The following is a 26,756-nucleotide window of genomic DNA, read 5'->3' as shown; positions in this document are numbered from 1 at the left end:
GCAAGATACCTGCACGATCTTTGCTCTTTCTGCACATACACACCACACGTGTGTGCACAGTCTCACACGCACGCACGCACACACACACACACACTGCATTGACTGACAAATTGCAAGAAGACTCAGGGAGATGAAACTCTGAACTTTGAATCCCTGACTAGCTTTGAAGTTTTCAAACATCTCTCTCTCTTTCACTGTCTCGCCCCTCAGCCGTAACTCGAGTACTTGAAAAAGGAGGTGTGGTATCGTCGTAATCCACGGGGGAAGCTTTAGTAATTGGGATTTTAAAAAAGTCTCCTTCATATGTTCTCTGCTCCCAGCTACAGCTTTTTTTCTCTCTCATGACCATTTACTGCATGGAGAAGCTCTCCTGTGCCTTTTTGTCTATGCACTGGCAGGATTTAATATATTTCTTTATTGTTAAGTTTGGGTGGTGGCCAACATCAAGATAGGCAAGTATCTTTTTCACTGTGTGAATTTCATAAAACATATCTGATGTGTAGTCTTGCAAGACAGTGAGTTAAATTGGCCTCGCTGCAGTGCTCACGGGGTCCCCGTCAATTGACCAGCCACCATTTAGAGCTCACACAGACTAGTGCTGGTGCTAGAGTCATTCCCTGTGTACTGGTAGTTTATTTTAATAAATACAAACACTTTTTATAAATCATAAAGTGACCCCACACATCGTGTTTAAGACCATATGTCTTAATGGAAATTTTATTTTCATTTTACACCCAAGATATGTTATTTTCTTCTCTACCTTTTTTTAAATTAAATATGTCAATATTTGAGTTTCTTAAACTATTGCTATAAAAATCTTGATGGCAAAATGTAACGTTATGTATTTCTAAACCAAGATACATACTGAACCATATTTCTGTGTATTTTAACTTGTACGTGTATTAAACTACAAATTATAACTCTCTGAGTGTTAGAAACTGAACCGCACTTTAAGAAGAGATGTAAATAGGCAAGAACCCCCTTACACCCACCCCACCCCCCCGCTCAGTAATCACATTTGGCCTGTCTTATTTTAATCCAGTGATTCACTAAGTTGTACACACTCAAGCGCACACATAAAAACACAGTGTGCATCCACCCTAACAAGAGCTCAGGTTATGCAGAGTTTGAATGAGCTGTCTTGTCTCTTTGCATTATGTGCCAATGGCTGCTGTCATGTCTGTCACAATGAGGACATACATATTATTGTTCTTTTTTTGAGTTCAGGACCAACATCCTCTTAAGTTAGCACTAAAAGCTATTGCAAGAAGAAGCAATACGATTGCAATACACTGGCACCAAATATCAGCACTTTTAATTAGGCCTGCGTGATTGAGGTCTTAGAGACCGGTTGGTGACACTCTGGCAACCTTTGGTCACTAGTGAATAATGTTTGTTCCAAGCCAATTAGCAAGTGGTTGCAGCCTCAGTGCAGCACCGTGTATCACTTTGCAACAGGTTTCACCTGGCAACTGCCAGCAACCTCCAGTAACTACTCACCAACTGGTTGGGGAATATACATTTTTCCCTAGCGACCAGTGGTTGCAAAGGGGTCCACCAATCAGTCTTTAGGCCTGCATGATTGGGCCTGACATGCTGTTCAGGCTTTTCAGAGTTACCAACTTGTGACTTCTTGACTATATTTTAGAGATATTTTTCTTCTTAGGCTTAAAAAAATATTAAACTGCTGATGATTGCCTTGTACTGTATCAAACATCTCTGTGTCAGAGCAACATTGTTGTGTTGGACAGCATATTGTGAGTTTCTCAGTGATTCCCACCCTAACATTGTAGTGTAAAAACAGCCTTCAGTCAAGGATAACTTTTACTCCAAACTAAGAGTAAGCAGTGACTGACTCGCTCACCACCCTGCTTGTTAAACTGGGACGGCGACTGCTGTTAAAGACTTTTTGGTGAAAATAAGTATCTCTGCAAGCAAGCACAACTCAAGTTTGTCTCAAAGAGAGTTTGTGACAGCGGAATGATTAAAGTTATTTTGAACAACTATCTCCTAAGACTATGCTCACGAGCATCTCTTAAATTTTTACCCAGAAGACATCTAAAAATACCCACTCCACTGGCTACACACTGAATTATCCAGCAAACAATGAGCACATATGCCTCAAACCTCTCTCTCTGTGCTTTCTTAGTCATTATCGGTGGATTTGTTTGCTATTACTGGAAACATCTGTGCTCAGATAGGTTTGTGTCTGACCTTTTATGTCCAACTTTGGTTGTGTTTAAGCTCTCGCATATGTGTATACATGTGGAAGTAAGTAAACACTCAGAACAGAAAGTCATATTGTATCTTGGCAAGGACATTTGCCAGTGTTATTGAATTAATTTGAGTCTGTAAGAATGTAAGAAGAGTGTTTACCTAGACACAGTCTGCCCTTCAAATGGTGTGTCACTAAGCTGCCCTTGTCTGGGGAGGAAGAGGGAAGGAAGGAGGGAAGAAAGCTGGTAGAACGAGGAAGACATGGTGTGTGTTGCAGTTGGTGGCAGATGTTGTCACTGTGGAAAGGAGGAAGTAAACATCTACGTTCGAACACACATTCTTGAATTCACAGAGCGTATGGGCTCTCGCACAGACATAAACACATAATGCACACACACACACATGCACACACACACATGCATATGCACGCATTCTAAAACACCTCCCACGTAGCTGACAACATCAAATTAGCTAAAATGTGTGAGGAAAAGGGCAGCTGGTCAAAGACAGTGAATTAGTTTGTCAGAAAAGCAGGTTGGAAAAGTGAAACTTAAAACCCTTAAGTTTTTTTTTTTTTTTTTTACACCCACTCAGTTAATGTTTAAATGGCATTGCCAAAGGACATAGTGTGTAGTCCTTTGGAATAAAGAGTTACGCTTCAGTCCAACTCAAAATCAATGCAGTCGGGTAGAGATGAAAAGAGGCTAGAGGTGAACATAAGGCAATGATGCTGGAGACTGATGAAGGCAGATTTGATAAAAAGACTGGAAAGTGAGATGAAGCAGTGTTGACTGTGGCACAAAGTTCAGAGCGGGTGGTGAGGATGGACGCTGGAGACGTGCTGCTGTCTTGCCTAAATTTCTTTTTTGGCACAGGAGTAAATTACTCATCACTGGCACTGACGTCGGCGTTTTCCTAAAGGAATTAGTTCACAACCTTCAGGATGACGTCAAGCACGCTTTTGACTTTTCAGGTGCGAGGGCACGCTTTGTTATTTCACTTTCGGTGCTGGAAAATATTCTACAGTGTTAGACATTAGTCACGTCTGCACAGAGTCATCTGCTAGTCTATTTTAAACTCATCTACTCCCTGGATTTCTTGTCATTTGCACCATGATGTCACATTAGGCTCGTTAAGGTCACCTTTAATTCTACGAGGTCGTAAAGCAGTGATGGGGGATTGGTTAAAATCACATATTAAATCTGGAACAGGTGTTAAACTGCCAGGTTTTCAGGACGGTATTGAAAGTAGCCATTGTCCTAAAATATTCAGGTGATCAGCTCAGAATTCCTCATGGGTGAGACAGTGTGTGAATATCTGGTGACCTCAAAGACTTTTGCCTGAAAAAGGGTGGATGGCTTGAAGAATTTTAAGTGAGTTAGATCTGAGTTACACATGCCTAAAGACTCTCTGTAGCCTCCTGGCAGCCTCCTGTCACCAGGGAAATTGTGTGTTCTGGTTGGCAAGTGGTTGCAGGCAGTCGCTGGGTGAAATCAGTCACAAAGAGGGTGCAACACCAAAAACCTCCCTGTGATTACCTTGCTCTCTAGCAGGTTGCCCCTGTTACTTGTAGTTTGCATGGAAAATTCTGAATTGTCTGAAAACATTTGCTAATTAACAACAGAGTGACAGTGAAAGTTGAAAAAGTGTGAATGGAAACCATTTGTAAAGTAAAGGTTGTGCCTCACCACTGCAGCCAGCACATTTCCAAAGGTGCAGCTTTTACTTTGAAGGCAAACTGTTTCTGTTTCCGGATGCATTGTGCAGTTTCACGTCTGCTTAGCAAGCAATTGGCAGGTGTTTGCAGACAAATTATTGTCTCCCATACAAACTGCGGGTGACAGAGGCAATCTGCTGTGACCAAAACAATTACAAGGAGGTTTACGGTGCAGTACCATATACCTCGATGGTGCAACCAATTCCAGCTAGCAACAGTAAGCAATCTTGCTCAAGCACGTGTCAACCGGTCGAGGAATACAAGTTGTTCCCTAGCAACCAGTGGTTACCAGTGGTTGCCTACTGGTCTGTAGGCCTATGTGACTGTGAACTTAATCACAATATCTGTCACTCTCATAAAAGTCTAATTGTCATGTAATTATAACAGTAAATTGGATAAAATTATTAAAATGAAAAAGTGCAACACACTTTTGTCCACACACAGAGACTCAGTCACAGGACCCCCGCTGTAATGCTTGAATAAAAGAAGAGGGTGCAGAGTGAAACAAAAATATTATGCTGCTGTTTAAGATGCGGCCCCTTTCTTCTGCCCAGCTCCCTGCACCTTTTGCCTCCCTCACCCTTACTTCTCACCTGCACTTCTTTGCTTAGATGACCTTCTCCCTCTCCCTCGTCCTCCTCCTCCCTCCCCTCTTTACCTCTGTCTGGTCTGCCGGGCTGTCACAGTGATATCCCAGGTGCCGCGGTTTTGATCTCCTCCTTCAATAATGAATGAAAGGATACAATTCGTCAATCACTTCAAAACCATGTAGCCCGCATTGCCCAAGGTCAGGACAGTGGCAGCTGTCAGACAGGATGATGGCTAGCATAGACAGGTGAGTGGAGGATGTTTGGCCACATGCATCACACGTACACACCGAAGAGAGCACCTGGACTTCGATAGAGGAGGAACAGATAAAAATGTATCAAAGACGAGGGTCTTCCTCTGAAGACGCAGAAATGGATATTAAAACAGAACACTGTGATTGGGAGAGATAAAGGAGGAGAAAGTTTTGAGTGATTTTTAGTGATTTAATTTCTCTGAAGAACTCAAGCTACCTTTTTTTTTTTTAAGGTTCTCATTCTGCTTCTGTGTGTGTGTGTTTGGAGCTGTGGGTGTGTATCAATGTGTGATGAGTGGGGTGAGAGAGATAGAGCCTGGAGTCATGTTGTCAGACTATCACATGTCTGAATGCAGTCGCTTTTGTGAAAATCTCTCAGTATCAATGTGGATTTGGGTCAAGTGTGTGCGTGAAGCCCGGTGGCGGTGATGGAAAGGTGATGTAGTGATCGTGTGTGACAGTTTCAGGAACAAACTGGTTTTACCTCCACCCATTACTCCATGGTGGTATAAGTGGTGCACACACCACTCCACATTGTCCTCCTTTGGCAGCTGAGGCTGATTGATTGTTATTGTGTGTAAAAAAAAGTTTGCTTTCCACCTGTAGAAAGACAAATGTTTTTAATGAGGGGAGGTAAAGTACTGAGGAAACAGTAGGGGAGAGTGATGCTGGGGGATAAAAAGAAAATGCAGAAACAAAGGAATAATAATTATCATCTGTGCTAGTTTGTGTGTCATTCAGAAGTATCGAGGCGTTTTCACAGTCGCTTATGCGCTCGACTTTCTTCAGAGAGAAAAAGGATGCTGCTGTCTCTGTGGGAGGTATTTATTTCACTCCCTCCCAACGCTCCCATTCACCTCCTTGCTCCTCCTGTCCGCCTGTCTGCTCATCAGAAAATAGGAGCTGACAGTTGTTTGTATGTGTGTGTTTTGGTGTGTGTGTGTGTCTTAGTAGATGTGCCCTGCAGCGTGGCCCACCTCTTAAATGTCACTGATCATAGTCTCTTCCACCTGATTACCCCAACCTCCCCTCTTCCCCAACACACCACCGCTCCACCTCCCACTTCTCTGCTGCATCCTTTCTGCCCCATTTATTACCCCTCCTGCCTCCCCCATCCATGGAGCATGACCCCATGTGACTGTAGCATGCGAGGTTGAGAGTGCTTCCAGTGGCATAAAGGTGCTTTTCTTCTGTACCAAAGTAGCTGTTTGCACAGAAGAGTTTGTTCAAAACTGACATTTCAGCTCGATGTCCTATAGAGACATATGCATACACATGACATTATTAAATGCCACAGAAAGCAATAAACTGACATTTTATAATTGACTGCTCAGGCACAGTTTTGATTAACACAACAATCTCGATTATAAGAAACAGAATTACACACTGTCTAATGACTAAATGGGCACAGATCAAACTGGCATATGACCAGAGTCAATACGGTTTGCGCGTTTGCTTCCCTTCACCTGCTACTGTAGTCATTAATGAAACCAGACCGAAACAACTCAACTTTTAATCTTTCTCCTTGACAACCTTTTGTTGTAGAGGTTGTACCTCTCATCGCATCATGCTATCAGTGGCTTTGACACCGAGGAGCTAACCCTCTCACAAGCAAAGTCAGGCACGTTGACTTTGAACTCAAGACTCAACTGTTCCTCAACTCCTATGTAATTATATGTGTGTGCGCACGTGACGGTGTCTGCATCATGTCTTGCTGGTCTGACATCTGCCAATCAGCACATCAGGATTAGTCAGTCAACTGCCAGATCTTCACAGCCGGCTATCAGTCAAAGCTTGTAGAAACCATGATTGGAGCAGGCAAGAAAGGAGCTTGAGGGCAGGGAGCTGTGATTGGCTGTCTTAGCAGAAAGAGAGGTTAGGGAGAATGTTATGTCTTCAGTGAGAGGCGCTTTGTTCTTGTAGGCACCTTGACATTCAGCAGTCAATTAAAGCAGCTGCCAACTTGAAAAGTCACGAGTTAAACTCCTGATCAAAGTTCCTCACTCACATCCCGTGTGCTCTGCTCCATCTTACAACTGATGAAGCGGGGGAAACATTTTCTTCTCTTGTGCATGCTTCTCCACTGTTTTATGTCCAGGAGTAGCACTTCTTGTCTGTGGCCTTTTGGTTCCTTGTGTACTCTATCTCATAGTTCGACTAAGGCCTGCTGGGATCAGCGGGTGAGCTCCAGCCCAGTGGATTAACGTCAGTGCCACTGTGATTTCATCATCATCAAAGACAGCAGGTGTTTTCTGCCTAACTGTCATCTTCTTTGGTCAGTACATTCCCTCAGTTAGTGTGTGTGTGTGTGTGTGTGTGTGTGTGTGTGTGTGTGTGTGTGTGTGTGTGTGTGTGTGTGTGTGTGTGTGTATGTGTAAAACAAAGGCAATGGGAGAGTTGTCTAGTGTTATGATTTTGAGCCTCAAAACTGATGAGAGCAATATATAAACTGGGACATCCGCTGATGACATTTCGGAGATAAAGTCCTACAGTGTGTGGCGTTTAATGAGTCTAATCGTTTGCCTTTTGATTCAGCTGCTGCCCGTCGTTCTCATTAAGATGATTTTAAACATGTTGGCTTTTTTATGTGTGGGATCACTGCTGTCAACATCATTCAGCAGGAGGAACGTGAAAATGATTTTAAAAAGTGCAGTAGGCCTCGAGGGAGAATTATTTTTTAACCCAGTTCATCAGCTTTCAGGTCAGAGCTGCAGCTCACCTGATATTCACCTCAGTCTTGTGAGGTTCACTCACCTCTCAAGCTCTCTGTAGAATTTACTTCTGTTTTAGCCTTAGCTCACTATTTTAGCCGGATTTTACATTGCTGAAGGTTTCAGTTTTGATGGACCGTTTAAAAACTGGGGCTCCTATGGGATTTTGAGTTTGCTTAATGATGTAACTCTAATCATACGTTGGCTGTTATCCAGCGTGCTGATCCTTGTATTTGCTCATTAGCGCAATGTGCGCTCCTTGCTGACTGTCAGTGAGAGGCTGTCTAGTCTTCTTGAGCTGCACTAAGCTTTGCGGCGCAACCATTCATCGGTGACAAGTATAAAGTTTTGCAGTATCAACAAACATATGTATGTTTTCACCTGAGTCGTTGGACGGGAGAAATCAAATCTAATTTCTCAGCTCTTTCACATTACATTGTTCAATTAATTAGCCCCTTTTCCGACTCTTTTCCGACTGGTAGCAACATGCCAAAAACTCGACTCATAATTCTTCCTCTCGCCTCACATACTGTCAGTCCAATTAAGTGCTTTTAAATGCCTGTTGAAACAAGCGCAGGCAGACTTATTAGATTAAAAAGGAATAGAACTCATTCGCACCCCGTAATCAAATAGACTGCTATTGCCGTGAAGGAGAAAAAAAATGCTTAGCCATGCAACTTGTACCCACATATGCATACAAAAATTACTCATAAAAAAGACTGATTTAGTTATTTCCTCCCCTTCGACCTCATGCGTCAAAAAGGCATGGCGAAGGATGAGAGTGTGTGTGTGTGTGTGAGAGAGAGAGAGAGAGAGCGTGTGTGCGTGATACAGCCTACCAGTAAATCAGTATTCATAGACTATAGCCAGCTCTGCCGGCCCTGTCTCACAGTAGGGGTTCAGCTCTATGAAGATAAAGTGATTTTTCTGGAGTGAGTGAACCCTAATTCTGACCTGACACATACATGCACATCAGCACTGTGCATGCACGAATACACACTCATATGGAGTAATTAAGCAGGCAGAAATGAAATCCTCAGCTTTGTTTGATCCCAGCACTCTCATTCTCTCATGTTGATGCTCTGAAGTACACTTGCACCACAGGGTTTCATTGCATCTGAATGCAAACGGCATCACCGAAGAGCTTTTCTGACCACCTGTCAAACTTCCAACATGAAGAAATCAACATTTTTAGCTGTGGTCTTACTCTCTGCCAGAATCTTGACCCCATGTAGAGAAGATTTCACATCTAACTGCAGCTGTTGCAGTGAAATTCAGGGTTATTTAACACAGTGTAATAATGATTTTTTTTTCTTGCCCATTTCTAAAGGACAAGTCATTTAGGGACTAATTTTCACCACACATTTGCTCTGTGCTGTAAAAATTCAGAAGTGAAGAGGAGAGTAGAGAGAGCAGGATCATGGTGGACCATCAGCCCTGAAGGCACAACCCTGGTCTTCTCCTCCTCCTGTCCTTTCATCCTCCTCTCCTCTCTCTCATTTCTCTATCACAGCGCTCATCTCCCCGGCAAATTGAATTCCTCCCTAGAATCTGCCTAAGCAGCTTCGTAAAACCAGGCTGAGAGTGGCTACGCACACGTGATATGTCAAAAAAAAAAGCATGCATATATGCTTTTGGGCTCTCCTGTCACATTTGAAGGCCAACCTCTCTGTTAGGCAACGATCCTCCTGTAGAGAAAGAAAGAGGAGACCTTGAGCTGCCGCATTCTTTGACAGAGATGGACCAAGGGGGCAACAAGTGAAGGAGGGAGGAACAAAGGGAGGGTGATAGGTGGCTGGGTAGCGCAGCTTTTGAGAAAGACAGACAGGTCAGGAACGGGGAAGACTGTGGGGGGAGAGAGAGGGTGACGTGTTGACACTGAGTGACAGAGAGACAGACAGCGAAGGGGAGAGAGAGAGACAGACAACATCAGTGATTGAAACATGCTGTTAGCTGACCTTGCTCATCTCAGAAGGGGTGTTCTCTGTCTGTCTGTAGTTTCTCATGGACTACCTTTAAAAGAGAATAAAAGGATTAAGGAGCAACAAGGAGGGGAGTGCCTCAGGCTGGGAGGTGGAGTGGATGCAAAGTGTGATGCATCAACAAAGTGGTAGATGAGTGTACTGGTGCAAAACCTTCACATTGGCATATGCAGCAGCCATTGGAGCTGAGGGTTGTGGTAAGCTTTTAAGGCTGCTTGCTCACTTAACACAAACACACTTTTTATGAGGATGTTAGTTGACATAATGCATTTCTTATTCCCCCTCCCTGACCTTAGCTGGCACCGTAGACTGTATAGAAGAGATGGACCAAGCCTCTAGACGTGCAGAAAACCTGAGCTCTGTCTATTGGCAGCAGGGGGTGACTCCTTTACAAAAAAGAAGCTTGGTTGTGAAGGAGTATATGGGAGAATGGCTCTCGACTCCCTTGATGTATGACCTCAGAAAACACTTTTCTCATGAGATTTATGGTCTCATTCTACAGTTTCAAGTCTTATTTAATGAAACATGATGTGAATTTTATAAATGATTGCCTCTGATTGAAACGTAAAGGCAGATAAAGCGTGGTATGCTTTGTTGGGTGAGTGCAAAGTTGCCAGCCAATGTGCGTGCTCCCTCGGGTTCTCACTCATATCCGCTCCTCATGCTTGGTTTCAAAAAGCTAAGATGGTGAGCTCAGAAATACTCAGCTCGAGGCTTCACAATAGGACTTTATGAACCAGAAGTTAACGTCATGGTAGCTACACCCATTTTTCATATAAAGGCCTAAGTTTTTCCTGACTCAAAATGAACCTTTTTTTGGTGAGGGGTGGAGTGTGTGTGTGTGTGTGTGTGTGCGCGCGTGTGTGTGTGTGTTACACAAAGCATGTTTTGTCTGCATCTAGTCAGAGCAGTGAATTTGTGTTACCTCACTTAACAGAAGTCCTGTTCTATTATTTTTGCTTTCTGTGTTAAAAAAAAAAAAAAAAAAAAAATATATATATATATATATTTTATGCTTGAGTAAATGAAACCCCACTCAAAAAAAAATCTGCTATAATGACATAATCCAGGTAATTTTCATTTGGGAGAAGGCCAAAATTTATTTGTGTGTGTGTGCAGGTAAAACAGTGAAGTCTGTGGTTGCCAAATGCCTACCACAGCACATAACCAGCAGTCCTGGTTCTTAACAAAGCTAGGACACTGTGAGTAAAATGGAAATAAAACCAGAACAAGATGATTTTTTTCTAACTTGAAAAACATAAAACTAATTTTTAAATCTGCAAACAGTCTTTTGAAGGCGTGTCAGAATGTGAGGACTGGCCAAAGTGTCCTCACTTTCCCAAAGAGTTTGCACGCCCAAGGTAGCAATAGAAACTCTCTCTTTCTCACTCTCGCTCTTGCTCTCTCTCTCTCTCTCTCTCTCTCTCTCTCTCTCTCTCTCTCTCTCTCTCTCTCTCTCTCTCTCTCTCTCTCTCTCTAAGGCATGCAGCAGTGAATTATAGTGCTGGTCAGCAGTATGACATTGGAGCCTGCATTGCCAGCCATCGTCTGTAGAAACAGAATATTCCAAATAAATCCTTATGCCCACATGCACTCACACTCTCTCTCACACACGCAGACTCCCATATAAATCTGTCTTAGCAGGAACACTTCCCTTTTGTGCACAGAGCAGGCAGCTATCAATCTAAAAGAAAGAGGGAGTGGGTGAAACAGCGGAAAGTGGAAGAGAAGAGGAGGGGAAAAGGTGGCCCTGAGACATCCAGAGGGAATAAGGAATAAGGGAGGAAACACAGGCAGTGGAGATGAAGTGAGAGGGCTGAAAGTAATACAGAACTGAGGGAGGAGAGAAGATCTAGTGGCCAGTAGGAGGGGAGAGCGAGAGCCTAAAGAGTTATGAACCTGTCCATATTCACTGTAGCTGAAAGATAGGCTTCCCCCCAAACGGATGTGTGTGTATGCATGTGGTAAACCCTCTGTAAATCCAAACCCAGATGCTAATTTTTGTTCAGTGGATCCCAGCCCTGGCACATGCTGTCCAGCAGCTAGTGGCTTTGGACAGCCTATTTAGCCTTGATGCCGCTATGCTGTGTGACAGTGAGCCAGGTCTGCACACCTGAGTAGAAAGTTAAAGACTTTGCTTGGACAGCAGCTGAGCCATTCAGCAGCTGCACCTTGCAGAGGCAGGCCAAGTGATTTCAACAGGCTTATCATAAGATTCAGCTTGGGCACTGCGAGTGACTGTACAATACGCTATTGTACAATATCTGTGCTTGGATACTTGGCTGTTCAGGAGTACAATACATGTGGTGAAAGGGAAAATGCTCTCTGTCAGGATGGAAAATGCTAGAGATGGAAGTGAAGAAAGCAGGATTACCATTATAGTAAAAGGTTGTTTATATTGTGGACATGCTCATTGGTCAAAAGACTCCTGACAGAATGCGACAAGCTTGAGTGAACAACTTAATAATCACAACATCTGTGCCTTTTAGTCTGATCATTTCCAAATTACACTGCATCTGACAAACGGGGTGTCCAATCTCATTTTCAGCATAAGGGTTAAAGTGGCTGTGAAGCCTGACCTTTGTCTTCATGCAGTCTACGCTGGCATTTGATACGCTTTAAGTAACAAACAGCAGATGCTGTTTGCATTCAGGAGAAGTAGTCAAGTTACGTTGTGCCTTTCCAGGGAGTAAATGTGATAGAATTGCTGCTTTTCTGGACCGTTGATGCACATCAATGTTGGGAAATAGGATGTGTTGGAGCACTGATGCATGCTGGCATGCACGTGGTTCTGCTGTGTGGGCTTACACAGGAAAAAAAGGTGTAAGTGTATGGACAAGCATCATATGTCGTACCTGCGTTGTGTCTGTTGGGACACATTTTCTTTAAGTCTCTATTAAAATCAATTTTATAACTTATGATGTTGTTTAACCTCAACTCAGATCAAAACCTCTATGATATACACTCCTAAGAATATAGTTATTTTCATCAAAATTGACACTAAAGTAGAACTTTAGTAGCGATAACTTCTGTGTGTCTATAAAAATGCATTGACAGGCGTCAGTAATGGGATGAGGGCTCTCTAGACAGAGTCCTGCAGAAAAGTACATATAAATAAATAAATACAGCTGCAGATGGAGCAGCAGTTTTATTTTTTTGCTTTGATGTCATATGTCTTTCTCTAAGTCTGAAATTAGTTTTCATATCTGATTTGACATTTGCAAAATGGCACCTAAAACCATTATTGCAGAATTTTATGATTTTCTGCTCAATGAACTCAGAGGAGACTTGTTTTTTCAAGCGCTCACTGTGCAAAGGACCCCACCCCCCCACCCCAGCCTAAAAACATTGATGGGGTATTTGCGGGTGGCAAACGTTCATCATTGTGAACGCGGTAACGTGAGACTGATGTGTTACCTCGGAGGTTCAAATAGGTACCATAGATGCATCTACTAAAAATCTCTGAAGAATTTGAATCTCAGTGACCTTGAGCTCAAGGTCAAGGTCATAGGTCACGTTTTCTGAAAATTAATGCCAAAGTGAAAGTGACAGTATTCTCTATTTATAATTTTAGCATTTCTTATTCCTGGTTCTTAATTAGCCATTTGCTTTTCAACTGATATGTTGAATAAAGTAACTGAGGTTCATATGCACCCCATTAAGATCTACTGATGATGGTGGCTCTGCGTTTTAGAACCTGTGCTTCCAGGGGATTTGTGCCACCAGAAGCTTCTACTGTCAGGAGGCTGAGGGGCAGCAGTGGCGACCGACAGTACTTTTGTGGTGTATGAATACAGCTGAAATTGTCTGTGTTGTCTAAGAATGACTAAAGACGACCATTTCAAATACCAAAAATAACACATTTTCTTTTCTGTGTCTCTGTCTGTCAGAAGTGGCTCCCTACCTGCGAGGAGGTGGACAGGGGCAGCAGGTGGTGTTAGAGGGAAACAGACTGGTGCTGACCTGCCTCGCTGGAGGCAGCTGGCCTCTGCAGTACCGCTGGAATCTCAACAACAGCAACATCACTGACTGGACGCCACAGTACAGGTCAGTTAGCACCCACTGGCTGGGTATTATGTCAGACTTTTGTCGTGGATCTTCCTGTTGTCTTTATATGTATGTGTCTCTTTGACATCCCTTCTTCCGTATCTCATCCTTTTTTCATCTACAAACAGCTGCAGAATAAGAGCTGTTCCCGTTAGTGATGGAGTGTGTGTTTAGAGGTCAGAGCATTTGGACAGCAGAGCCAAAGTGAGATTAATAATTACATTAGGACCATAAATATGTATATGGTGTGGGTATAGAGGAGGGGACCCAATCAATATGTCTGAGCTATTTCTTTGCTTTTTGCCTTGTACTTTTTTCTTCTTCTTCTTTTCCTCTGCCCCCTCTCTCTCTGTCCCTGTGTGTGTTGGTTGGTAAGAGCTAAGCAATTCCTCTCGGCAAAACTGCAGCTGTGAAACAAAATTGTTTTTCACATCATTCAGAAATGGAGGGAATCTTGGGAATGCTCACACACAGTGAGGGAGGGAGAGGTTGAGCCAGCAGTTTTGTAGGCAGTCGTTGTCCGAGCCAGGAGGTGCAGCGTGGCTCTGGACTGCTCTCAGCGTTCTGGCTACTTTAGTTTGGTGAGGATGGGGCTGTGCTGAATTGGCAGGCTGCAGTGAATATGAGTGTGTGTGTGTGTGTGTGTGTGTGTGTGTGTGTGTGTGTGTGTGTGTGTGTGTGAGGATGTGGCCATCTGGTAAGCCTGATTTTAGCGTTCTACCTTTGCAACTTTATCTATGCTCATTTACATATTTTACTCTCACATAAATGAAGACATATAGTGTGAGATGAGATATAGAACTTCACTAGATCCTGATGTATCAGCTATTGCATTGCATAGTACCTGTCTGCCATTGATATATAGACCATTCTCAGGAATTTGGATGGCCTGCAGCTTTGTGCATGCTGCATGTGCAGAACCGGACCAAGTAGTACCTCCTTGCTGTGATGTGCTGTGATTTTGGTTGCATTTACTAATAATACCGGTTTCACTTTGTACATTTTAGCTTGCTCAAATTTCACATCATGGTCAAAGCTGTCGCAGAATTGTAAATCTGGTGGATCCTTTGCAGTATTGTAAATGGAAAAGCTGGGGGGGCTGATTATGGGGACAAGAAATCTCCTAAAAGGAGGCAAGACCCCTTAATTTAAGCACTTACATTTTAGTGTGAATACTTGGTTTAAATTATACGATAAACCTTAGAGGTCACAGAGGAAGCAAGTTCATCCCTTTTTCACATTAACTCAGAAGAATACTTTTGGCATAAGATCCTCTTTAGAATATTTTATTTTTATTCATCCTTTATGTTGTTTAAAGTTCTGGGCAGTGGCTAATTCAGATGAGCAGGGAGCGACAGTGATTTACATTTATGGAAGCTTCAGCTTTGGCTTCTTTTATCATTGTCAGTTCAACTGCAGTAGCCTGCCACTTTTTACACATTGAGAGTTGGAATAAAAACATCACTTAGACAAGTTAGATTCACGGAAAAAGAAAGCAGCAGAGTTTGCTTTGTTTTCAGGGACATTTATGACAAGACTACTGCATTGTCTTCAAAACTGTATAACATGCTTGGCTGACAAAGTTATTTCTCACAAACCGTGTTTTTTTTTCTCTCCAGCCAATACTTGTCTCAGTTACATGCTGTACAACTGCACTGAGGAAGTTAACATATAATGTACATCATAGTAATACATTTCCAGTTTTATAAAGATGTAAAATTCATATATATATATATATTGTTATATATTGTTGTCTGTTATATGTTAAACAATAGATTTAATGTAAAATGTTCTGTATTTACCTTCTGCTTTAGTGTAGTTTCATCACAGCATTACTCACTGTGTTTCTTTCTTACTGTAAAACTACGATTGAATTTTGCTTTTCTTGACTCAGACGATCCCTCTTAAGGCTCGACATGTCAGAGAAACTGACTCTGACATGTACTGGAAATTACTGTCTTGTCTATATATATCTATATCTAAATATAGAGATGGATATTAACAACTTGTAACTTAAAAAACATAGTGTTTCCGCTGCACATGGCTTTTGAAATGTAACTGAGCATGAACACACACACACACACACACACACACACACACTCAGATTGGTGTTCGAAAGTGTCCAATATCAAAATCTGTTTTAGGATCAGAGCTGCTGTGTAATGTGTCATTCCTGATTCAGATGGAGCTGGGTGTGTGAGTCTTTGATGTACATGTGTGTATCTGTGTCTGCGGGTTTGTGTATGTTGGCAGCATACACTGACAGCCTGGGAGTTAAATACTTGGCTGTCCTGGTATTCATAATGAGCCCCAGAGCGATGTCCAGTTTTTGCTGTGTCTATCCGGTTTGTGTGTAATATATGTGTGCGTATATGCATTTGTGTATTTGTCCAGCATGGTACCAACCTAGATCCTATGCCAAGCTTCCCATTAGTGAAGCACAGTCCATTAAAACCCCATTAACAATCATTCTCAGAAAAAAAAAAGACCTTGCAAACATCAAAAACCTTTATACCCAGCACACAAATGCACACACACATTCATGTACGCAAACTGTGCATATGCTCTCACTGCCTTCTGTTATCAGGAAACTTTTACAACCTTAGGCCCAATCCATTTTCTGAGATCAAGGACATGAAAGGGAATTGCACAAGAGTGCATGCATATGGACAAACAGACCTCCACCTTCGTTCCCTTCTGTCTTGTTGGTCTCCAGACATCACTCCCAATTTTATTTTTTATTTACAACTTTGAAGAGAAAATCGTACCCTTATTATCATCCTCTCCGTGTGTCGATCTTTAGGTTGTCTATGCCGTCTCTGAAGAGGACTGACGCTGGACTGTATCAGTGCATGGTGAGGAACAGGATGGGAGCAGTAATACACAGGAGAACGGAGGTGCAGGTGGCCTGTAAGTGCACACATACAGTACTCTCACACATACGCTGGTTTAAAGTGTACACGCTGCTATAACAGACTGACTATACAGGCTATAACAGACAGCTTCTACTTTGCTCAAACCAATAAAATCTTTTAAAATATTATAATTTAATAAAAATGCTAAAGTACTGAAAATACAAACAGCAGTTCTTAAGACTGGTGGTCTGGTCGCATGCAATTTTGTGCAAATGACCAGCAGCAAGATATCTTGGCAGCGCTAACCTTTAAGGGAATGAGAGCCGTTCCGGACCAAAGCTTTTAAAATGTAAAAAGTTCTTGTGTAAGCTCAATGCAGGCTGCCTGATAAAAGGATTGTAACTCATTTGAAACGCTTTGTTTTTCAGCTGAGCTGTGTTTGAGATCAAAGAATAATTTGTGAATGTTTCTTTGTAGTCTCTCTAATGGCTCAGTCACACTAAAATAAAAATAGGACCGGAACCTTTGACCAGGAAAAACCTGGTAGTTTCCCAGTGATTGCATTTAGTTTGTTCACATTTGGCCACTGATTGTTAGCAGCAGCCAACTCAACCTCTGGGTGTGCAACCCCCTCTCTGGGCTACTGCACAGGATGCCCAAAGGGAGGCAGCCCGTCTTCAAACAATCAGCTGCAGTCACTCTCAGACAGACCTGGCAAAGGTTTGGAAATAATTGCCATCTAAATCAATCTGAGTCAGTCTGCACTGTCTCTTTGCAATAGGGGACTTGGCTTATCTGGTTGCCAACTGGTTGTGTTCTGGTTATATTCCTATAAAAAAGAAAGGTTGCCAAGCTCCTATGTCATTTTGTAGTCAAACCACCATCCTGCAGCAACTATGTCACCATTTGTGGAGCAATTTATATTTCAGATCTATGAGACTCGGGCTGAACTCTGAATCTAAATAGTTAATATGAATTTCTGTTTAATGTGAATGTATGTGTATGTAGATGGCAACAGATTTTCATTTTTTGCTGATTTATTACAGTTAATTGCTGTATTATCGCAAGCAGGCTGCATGCAATTTCAGGCTTGACCCCATTCAATAGCCAGTCTCGATAGCCGGGGATTGGTCTGCCAGGGCCTCCGCCCTCGGCCACCGCCCAACACACACTGCACCCGACCCCTACGACACCTCCTGCAGGTGGTGGGCCTACAGGAGGGCGGGCCCATGTAACCTCTTTGGACTGCGACTGGCCGAGCACCACGGGCTAATGCCCGGCCACCAGACGCTCTCCCTCGAGCTCCCTCCCCAGGCCTGGCTCCAGGGTGGGACACCGGTAACCCTATCCCGGGCAGGGTAAACTGTTCCCTTGCTGTTACAGACATAGGGGTCTTCTGAACCGCTCTTTGTCTGGACCCTCACCCAGGACCAGTTTGCCATGGGAGACCCTACTAGGGGGACAAGCCCCCGGGCAACATAGCTCCTGCGATCACTGGGACACACAAACCCCTCCACCATGATAAGGTGGCAATTCATGGAGTAGGCCATGGTCCTCAGCCGGAAAAGGGTGGAGTGGCATCTCCGGTTCAGGAACGAGTTCTTGCCCCAAGTGAAGGAGTTCAGGTATCTCGGGGTCTTGTTCTTGAGTAACGGGAGCGGGAGATTGACAGACGGATCGGGGCTGCTTCTGCAGTGATGCGGACGCTCTACCGGTCTGTCGTGGTGAAGAGGGGGCTTAGTGTAAAAGCAAAGCTCTTGATTTACTGGTCGATCTATGTTCCTACCCTTACCTATGGTCACGAGCTTTGGGTAGTGGCCGAAAGAATAAGATCGCAAATACAAGCGGCAGAAATGAGTTTCCTTCAAAGGGTGGCTGGCCTCTCCCTTAGAGATAAGGTGAGGAGTGCGGCCATCTGGGAGGGGCTCAGAGTAGAGCCGCTGCTCCTCTGCATTGAAAGGAGCCAGTTGAGGTGGCTCGGGCATCTGATTAGGATGCCTCCTGGCTGCCTCTTGGGTGAGGTGTTCCGGGCATGTCCCACCAGGAGGAGGCCCTGTGGTAGACCCAGGACACGCTGGAGAGATTATATCTCTTGGCTGGCCTGGGAACGCCTTGGGGTCCCTCCGGAGGAGGTGGCTGGGGAGAGGGAACCCTGGGCTTCTCTGCTTAGGCTCCTGCCCCCGCGACCCGGCCTCGGATAAGCGGAAGAGGATGGATGGATGGATGGACCCCATTCAATCTCAAGCTGATAGCAGACCGACTCAGTCTTATTCATATTTTGTTGCTGTCTTGACACGCCAAAGTTGCTTTGAAGCAGCTGATGGCGAGCGGTCGCAGACCAGGTTCCTGCCGTCGAAGCAGCCACTTCCAAAACGAGACTGCGAGTTCATTGCACTCGCTCACAGTAATTCTGATTGTGGCGCGGTCTCCAGCCAGTGTTTTCGCTTGTGTGACTGTAACATAACTGATCCAACACTTCTTGTTTTCTGTCAAACATAGTTATTATCTATCTAATAAAAGAAAAATGTAGCTGTTCTTGTTAGAAGGAAGATGAATCAACTGGCCAACAAAAATGTTTGGCCGGACATGAGAAGGCATCCCTAGAGATAACTGAAAGTCTAAGCTCTGTTCAATTTTTATTTAACTTCCTCAGTTTGAGTATAAAATGCTCCCAAAGAGGGGGATGGTTTTTAGATTTGAATTTTGAACGATCCTGTTAATGATGGTGTTAATTAACGTGCTAGCTGACAGATGCCAAATTTGAAATTTGAGCTCTTCCTTTTTTAATAAGAAAACTTCTTGGTAAATTAAATGAAACCCCATAAGGACAGCAAAGAGGACAGTTTAAAAAAAACAAAAGTTTGGAGAACATCTGCGCTTAAATCACTTATTTACATTTGAATTATTCACTACACTCATATCTAATACATCACACAGGGAGAGCTACATTTTTCTTGCCACTACATGGTTAAATGTAATGTGATACATTGGTATTGATACTCATGCTCTTCATTTCTCTCTCTTTTCCTCAAGTTCTGAGTAACTTCTCGGCTGAGGAGCAGAGAAAGACGGTGACTCAAGGCCGAGCAGCCATCATCAACCCGCCTCCTCTTGCTTCGTTTCCTCAACCACTAGTCACATGGTACAAAGATGGACACAAGATAATCCCCACCAACCGAATGTAGGTGTCTCTTCTACTCTCTTGCTTTCTATCTCGAGCACACACTCGTGTTTGTATGGTGTCTTTTGCAAACTCTCGAGTACAAAGTGTGTCTAACAAAATACCGCCCGAGATAAAATTTTAATTTTACAGTTCTTATCCCACAGTGGTGTATTAATTAGTGTTCTGCAGAAGCACAAACGTTCTTTTTATCCTCACAAGTCAATTGTTATGAATAATAAGCTATTTAGATAACTGACCCTTTTCACAAGAATAGACACAGGACATTATCAAGAGAAGATAAAACGGGCTTTTCAGTGAATCAAATCTACAAGGTTATTAAGTAATTTTAGGTGCATGGAAGATTTCTTTTATATTAATTGTACAGCAGAGATATGAGGCTCCCTGTGTTGTGTAAGCTGTGTTTCACAGCCTTTTGTTTGATGCTATTCTCCAGCTCTTTTGAAATGCTGGCAATTTGCATATTATTTTCTTGGTTGCTACAGATATCCTGTAAGTGTCACTCTTGCAAAATGCTTATACAACGTATTAAATAAACTAAGCATTGCATCAGTGTGTTGTTGGTTTCCAGAGTGATGTGCTATAGATTCAGGCAGTATTATTTTGGGATATGCACATTTTTGAATCAGCTCCTCAGTGGCAATAGGTGTTGAGATGGAGACCTTCAGTGATTTTATTAGGCTCTGCTTGTACTCTGAGATAACTAACTCCCCATTAAGACCACTAACTGCTCCCCAGTGTGTTATTGAATGAAATTGTCAGTGGCCTTGCCGTGCACGTAAACAGTCAGACAGCAACTTTTTCACTCCTTTAACGACAGACACCACCTCCAAAGCGCTTTCCAGAATGCTCCGTGGATTCAGGTTGCATAAGCAGGATTTTTTTTTTTGTTTTGTTTGTTTCTGGCTCACGTCAAGTTTGAATTTGAACGAACATGGATAATGTTCTCCTGTTAAGTTAATGGGGCTTCATTGAGAGTGGCTTAATGACAATGGACTGCAATTATTTTGCTGCACCAGACACTGCCTGCATGAAAGTGTTTACAGTCAAAGCATCCCCACTAAAGCGTGCTCCCTGCTGCTATCAATGAAAAGCAAAAAAACAAGGAGCCCTTTTTACAGTTACAGATTATTACATGATTATCTTGATGAAAATACATTGTATTGCCAAAAATATTCAGTCCCTTATCCAAATCATTGAATTCAGGTGTTCCAATCACTTCCATGGCCACAGGTGTATAAACCAAGCACCTAGGCATATCAGATCTTAAAGATTTGATATTGGTCAGGCTCTAGCATTTATCACTACTAACACTAGCTATTAATTAATTAACTGGTTACTGAACTATCTTTAAAATATGCCTTCATTTGAAGGCAACCTTTCGATATTAAAGCATCATTAAAAGCACACACAATGAGCCCAGGGCCCTTTTTCTCTGCATATCAGGTTCAGGACCTTTCGTAACATTCTCAAGTGCTCCCGGGGACATTAATGAGTCCAACTCCAGCCTCACCGACCTGCTGTGGAGGATGTACCCTTGCGTTAAGGTCAAAAAGAGCCGGTTTATAAGATCTGACATGTGACTCCAAGGCAAGTTTAAAAGCCTGCCAGTAATCATTTATAAATTAAGTATACATTTAAATATGGATTCTAATAGTCATCTTCTGTAAATGAACCCTGACAGCAATGAAAAGCTTTAAAATATCAACATTTTTGTCACAACTGCTTCCTACACGAGGGATAGTAGGATATTAATGTTTCTGTGATCTATTCTGGAAACTCCAAAGCCTGCAGTATGACAGGAGAGCAAAATATGTAATTAATAGTAAAAGCATAAAATAAGGATAATAAAGCCTAAGGTGAAGCTGAGGTGGGTGCATAGATCCTGCAGTACGCGCTGATGTAATAGTTGCAGAGTAGGATATCAGAGCATCTAAACAATATGATTTGACAGTGAGCAATCGGCTGTCCGATTTTATCATATTCACAAGCCCGAGGCTAATGCAGAGCCCGTGGATGTCAAAATGCTCACTGCCATAAGGAATGTGTGTGCACCTGAGGTTGGGGCATTTGCTGATCTGAAAATATAACTCTGAATTATGACTATGAGTTGTGTTGTATAATGTGTTGCTTGCACCTACGATGGAGCGAGGATCAAGTCAGATGAAATGTTATCAACAAACTCCTGGAGAATGTTGATGTCTTGTGTTTATGGAAAACTTTATTATCAAAGCAAAACTTAGATAAAACTAAATTGTATTAGTTATTTTTACGGGGTAGATGAGTCTACAGCAGATCTAAGTAGAATATCTAAGGAAATTTGATCCACTGATTAGTGTGATAAGATTATATGTGGATTGGCACATAGCAGTCAGAGTGGTATATTATAAGAGTATTTCTGTTATTTAAAATTTTTAACCCCCCCCTCCCCGGTCCCTGGGTGGCTTAGTGGTGAAGCTGGTGACCACATACATATGCCGTGCTGCGGTGTGGGCGGCACGGGCTCGAGTCCCGGCCTGTTGCCGATTTGCCTGCGTGTTTTCCCCTGTATCCTTCCCCCATTTTCTGTCTCTCTCCACTGCCCATAAAGGCCGCTGTGGCCAAAAAAAATAAAATAAATAAATAAATAAACTTTTAAACCCCATATGAATGGAGTATAAGGAGTATAAGCAAAATTCGATTGCGGATACAAACTTTGGTGACCATCAAGTAACGTACGAGCAGTGTACGTTGAATATGAGAGCTAAAACAAACGCAAACGGAGAACATGCCATCTTGTTCACGGGGGTGTGGTGTGTGTGTGTGACATGGACATAATATGAATGAAAATCAAAAGAATTGTGATTTGTAATAAATCTTTTTGAGAAATATATAGATGTTAATAATTGCTGTATGTGTGACGATGTTCCTTTTTGCTCAGATTGACCTGCCTGTTAAGGAGGAGATCAGGTACATACAGATTTATATACAATTATATATACATACATATGTACAGACATACACCATGATCATTATAGCAAGATTAGTGAGACATGGCATGTAACATCTTGGCTAGATCACTGTATCTGTACAGGTGATCCTCATGATTGTATAGAGGGAATTGAGTCCTTACATGATCTGACCACAACAGAACACATTCTTGTTGCAATAAATGTTTAAGTCTGTCTGAAGTGACAAGTTAAGATAACAGTGAGCAAAATGAGAAAGTAAATTGGTCAAGGTGTACAAAAAATGCTACTGTGCAATACTGATATACTGTTTGATGCTATTATGTGTGAGATCATTAACTATATAAATCAAAGCCACAATAATGATCTGTGTGTAATGAATGATAATATTTTAAATTGCTTAAAGAATTGCAGTGAAACACTCCAAAAAAGGGTTAAACTGTGTAATGCTTTCAAACTCTATATGAGGCCAAAGAAGCTTTTAAAAAGAACACAAGAAATGTGCAAATGCAACATTTAAATATGCTGTGCACTTTATTAAAAGGCCATGAGGGTAAACTGCATGGCCAAAAAGCTGCTGCAGTATAATTTTTATGAATTTTGGAAAGAAGTAAAGATTATTAACAACAGTAAGATGACTTTGCCGTTCAGCATTGATGGGATTTCTGTGTTTAAAAGTGACAAGTTTAGAGTTGTTGAGGTTTCTAACAATTAGGCTGTTGTTACCAGGCTGGATGAAGTGTGCTGCGCTGTTGAATGTGGCAGTGAACAAACCATGTGGCCCTCACAAAATAACAGCTGAACATGTGAAGTTTGCCAGCAGAAGAACCTCAGTATTACTCACATTATGCTTTTCTGGATTGTTAATGCGTGACATCCTACCTGACTCCATGTTAACTGTTCTATCAGTGCCTGTAGTCAAAGACAAAACTGGTAAAATATTCAGATTTGAAAAGTACAGGCAAGTAACTTCTAGTAACTTCTAGTACACTAGAAGTCAAGATCTCCTCATATCGGATAAGGATCTTCCATTATTGGTATTCACATTCATCTATGCAACTCTCATTGGGTAAGAGTATAGGGGTGCCAGTGGGGGTTCAACAAGGTGGGATGTTCTTTTCAATTTGTATATGGATGATCTTTCTAAAACACTAAAAACAAGCAGAATACTGGATGTATGATGGAGAGCCTTATTAATCATTTGATGTATGCTGATAATTTGGTTGTTTTGCCTCCTTATAGTGCCGGCTTGCAGCAGCTGCTCGGGCTAAACCCTAAAAAGAGTGCAGCAATAATTGCCTCAACTAAAGAGGATTGGAAGCAAATTTTTTCCCCCCACAAAATGTTTAATGTGGTGACTAAAGTTAGAGACGGGTCATATCACCTAGAGTGATCTCTGTGGTGGTGATGATGATGATGATGATGATGATAATGATGACGATGATGATGTGCAGCACCAGTTTTGTAAACTGTATATACAACAAGTATGCTACTTTATAAATTCTATGTGTACAGATTATGTTAAAGTAGCTCTTTTTAGAGCATATTGTGCTCCATTTTATACAGCCCATTTGTGGTGCACTTACAGTATATCAAAAGCGAAGAGCTTCAGGCAGCATATAATGATGCATTCAGGATCTTACTCAAGCTTCCAAGATGGACAAGTGCAAGACTAGTAATGCTACTACACTTCATGCTTTACTGTACCTACTTGAGGTGATACCAAATATTTATCCAGCTCCAGGAAATGCTGGAATAATTGTTAGTTCATTTTGTAATTACTGATGATTGCTTTTCTTTTGTGTGTGTGTGTGTGTGTGTGTGTGTGTGTGTGTGTGTGTGTGTGTGTGTGTGTGTGTGTGTGTGTGTGTGTGTGTGTGTGTGTGTGTGTGTGTGTGTGTTTATCCTTGTATTGTCTTTTATTATGTTTCTGTTCCTTCATATCCAAATTGGCTGTAGTGTCTGACATAAAGTTTCTTGTCCCAGTTTGGCATCTGTACTCAGCTGAGCAGTCAACACAGAGATTACAGTGGCCTGTACTGAAAATGGTATATGTTGCTGAATTAGCTCCACTGGCTCCATTACTCTTTGCCATTTATCTTGATTAAGTTGAGGGGAAAAAATGATAAAACTTGCTGCTTTAAAATGCACAGTCGAGGCATTTTATTACCAGGAAAACCCATAAAATTCATGGGTTTCCTCCGCTGTTTATTGCAGCCACAGTTTGCACTGAATTCCAGGCTTCCTCCACTAAAGTAATAAGAAATTAAAGCATTTTTATGAAAAACAATGTAAGTGGCATTCTGTTAATAACTAGCTGTAGTGTTTTTTCACATAGCAAAAGCTGAGCACTCAATGCGGGAGGCATTTTATTTAGACTGTATACCAATTTTATACAGAGAGACTGAGGTGTGTTGGCTCTAATAATTTGGTATAAATAGTTCCCACTCTTGCCTCACAGCAAGAAGATCTTGGGTTCAGATCTTGGCCGAGGCTTTTCTGTGTGGAGTTTGGATTTTCTCCCCGTGTTTGTGTGGGTTTTCTTTGGGTACTCTGGTTTCTGCCCACAGTCCAAAGACATGCACTTAGTGGGGTTAGGTTAATTGGTGATTCTAAATTGCCCATAGGTGTGAATGTGAGTGTCAATGGTTGCCTGTCGCTCTGTGTTAGCCCTGCAACAGGCTGGCGAACTGAACAGGGTGTACCCTGCCTCTTGCCCCATGACAGCTGGGATAGGCTCCAGCCTTGAAAAGGATAAGTGGAAGATGATGGATGGATGGATGGATAGTCCCCATCTCGGTTATCTCTCTTGAATGCTGACAGTTAAATGTGGAAGAGAGAAGTCAATAGAAACTCAAGAAATTCAAAAATTATTTTTTCATCTGATGCAGCTTTTGACATTTCTGGTATACAGGTGGATCAAACCAGTAAATTAAAAAAAGGGAATAAGTTTCACTTTCACATTTTTGCTAAGTCTACAGCTGATCACAGGCTTAGAGCTTTTAGTGGCAGCAGAGATCGCCACAGTACACTGTTACATCACACTGTAACTGTAAATTAAACTGATACACATTCATGTCTTTTTCTTTCTTTCTTAGAGAAAAACACTGATTTTTAATTCATAAAACATGAAATTGATCAGAAATGTTTGACAATTACTGATTAACATAAAGTGATCATGGATGATTTATGCTTTTTAATGGGATATCTTTAAAAGTGTACTGAAGCAGCGATCCTTCCTGTGCTCCTCTGCGCATTGTCTTACCTGATGCAACTGTAGGATGTAATTGGTCATGTTGTTTGTGGCTTGTTGTGATGATTGCAGGGTTTCAGCTAGAAAAGTTGTTAGAGCCAGCAGCTGCGATGGGTTAGGGGTTCGGTACAATGTAGCGCTGCGCTCGATTCATGTAGCTCTATCCACCTGCTATGACGTTAATTGCTAATTGTGCGGTGGCTCAGACAGAACAGCGGGGCTACATGTGTGTGCCTCGACACACAGGATGAGGAGAGAGCGGCGGGAGACCCGGGGAGCAAAAAATCATATTTAACCTAATTTATATTCAGCAATGAATGATTTAGCTCAACCTTGAATAATGGACATAAGTGGACTGATTTTGGCTGAACAGGTAAAATGGAATAAAATCTTAACATTTGCCTGGTTCTTTATTCTGCATTTGAAACTTTATATATATATTTTTTTCTTCTAGCAGTAGGTAATCCTCCTAACTGTTGTAACTTTTGTCTGAAGGAAAAAAGAGAAACTCTCCAGTGCACAGACCGTAGCGGTCAACTTAGAGTAGGTGGGACAGATCTCCTATTACAATCCTTGAATGATACCAGTAAACATAAATTATCATTTATATTTCTGACCTGACAGAAATATACCCAGAAATATACTATACCAATGGTTTCTTAATCAATCTGTAGCAAAAACTGTATCCACAAAGCACCAAATCCACACTAAAATGCTCTTTTGAACTGGCTAAATGGAGTAAACTTACCGACACACAGGCTGCTCCCTTATTTCCCAAAGGGTCACCACAGCGGATGGATCCACATGTTTGATTTGGCACAGATTTTAGGCCGGATGCCCTTCCTGACTCAACCCTCCCATTTGTCCAGGCCTGTGACTGGCACTAGGAGTACACTAGTGTGTGAACCCTCAGGTTTGTCTCCTCCTGGACTTGAACCGGGTACCTGTTGCTACTATAAAGCACAGTATGCTGTCTAGAATCATAAATAATGTGGAAGAAAGCC

At 42.2% G+C, this 26,756-nt stretch overlaps 1 protein-coding gene across 1 annotated transcript in view; it reads left to right on the top strand.

Moving 5' to 3' along the window:
- Positions 1–26,756, top strand: part of LOC115786848 (protein sidekick-1) — a 288,838-nt gene that overhangs the window by 83,771 nt on the left and 178,311 nt on the right. Inside the window, exons 2-4 of the mRNA XM_030739306.1 lie at positions 13,359–13,515; positions 16,319–16,425; positions 19,404–19,551. Coding sequence (XP_030595166.1) covers positions 13,359–13,515; positions 16,319–16,425; positions 19,404–19,551 — 412 coding nt within the window. The remainder of the gene's footprint in view (positions 1–13,358; positions 13,516–16,318; positions 16,426–19,403; positions 19,552–26,756) is intronic.

Source organism: Archocentrus centrarchus, chromosome 1 (genome assembly GCF_007364275.1).
Source record: "Archocentrus centrarchus isolate MPI-CPG fArcCen1 chromosome 1, fArcCen1, whole genome shotgun sequence".
Taxonomy (NCBI): Eukaryota; Metazoa; Chordata; class Actinopteri; order Cichliformes; family Cichlidae; genus Archocentrus; species Archocentrus centrarchus.
The sequence above is the reverse complement of the archived record's forward strand: the minus strand, read 5'-3'. Positions and strand labels throughout refer to the sequence as shown.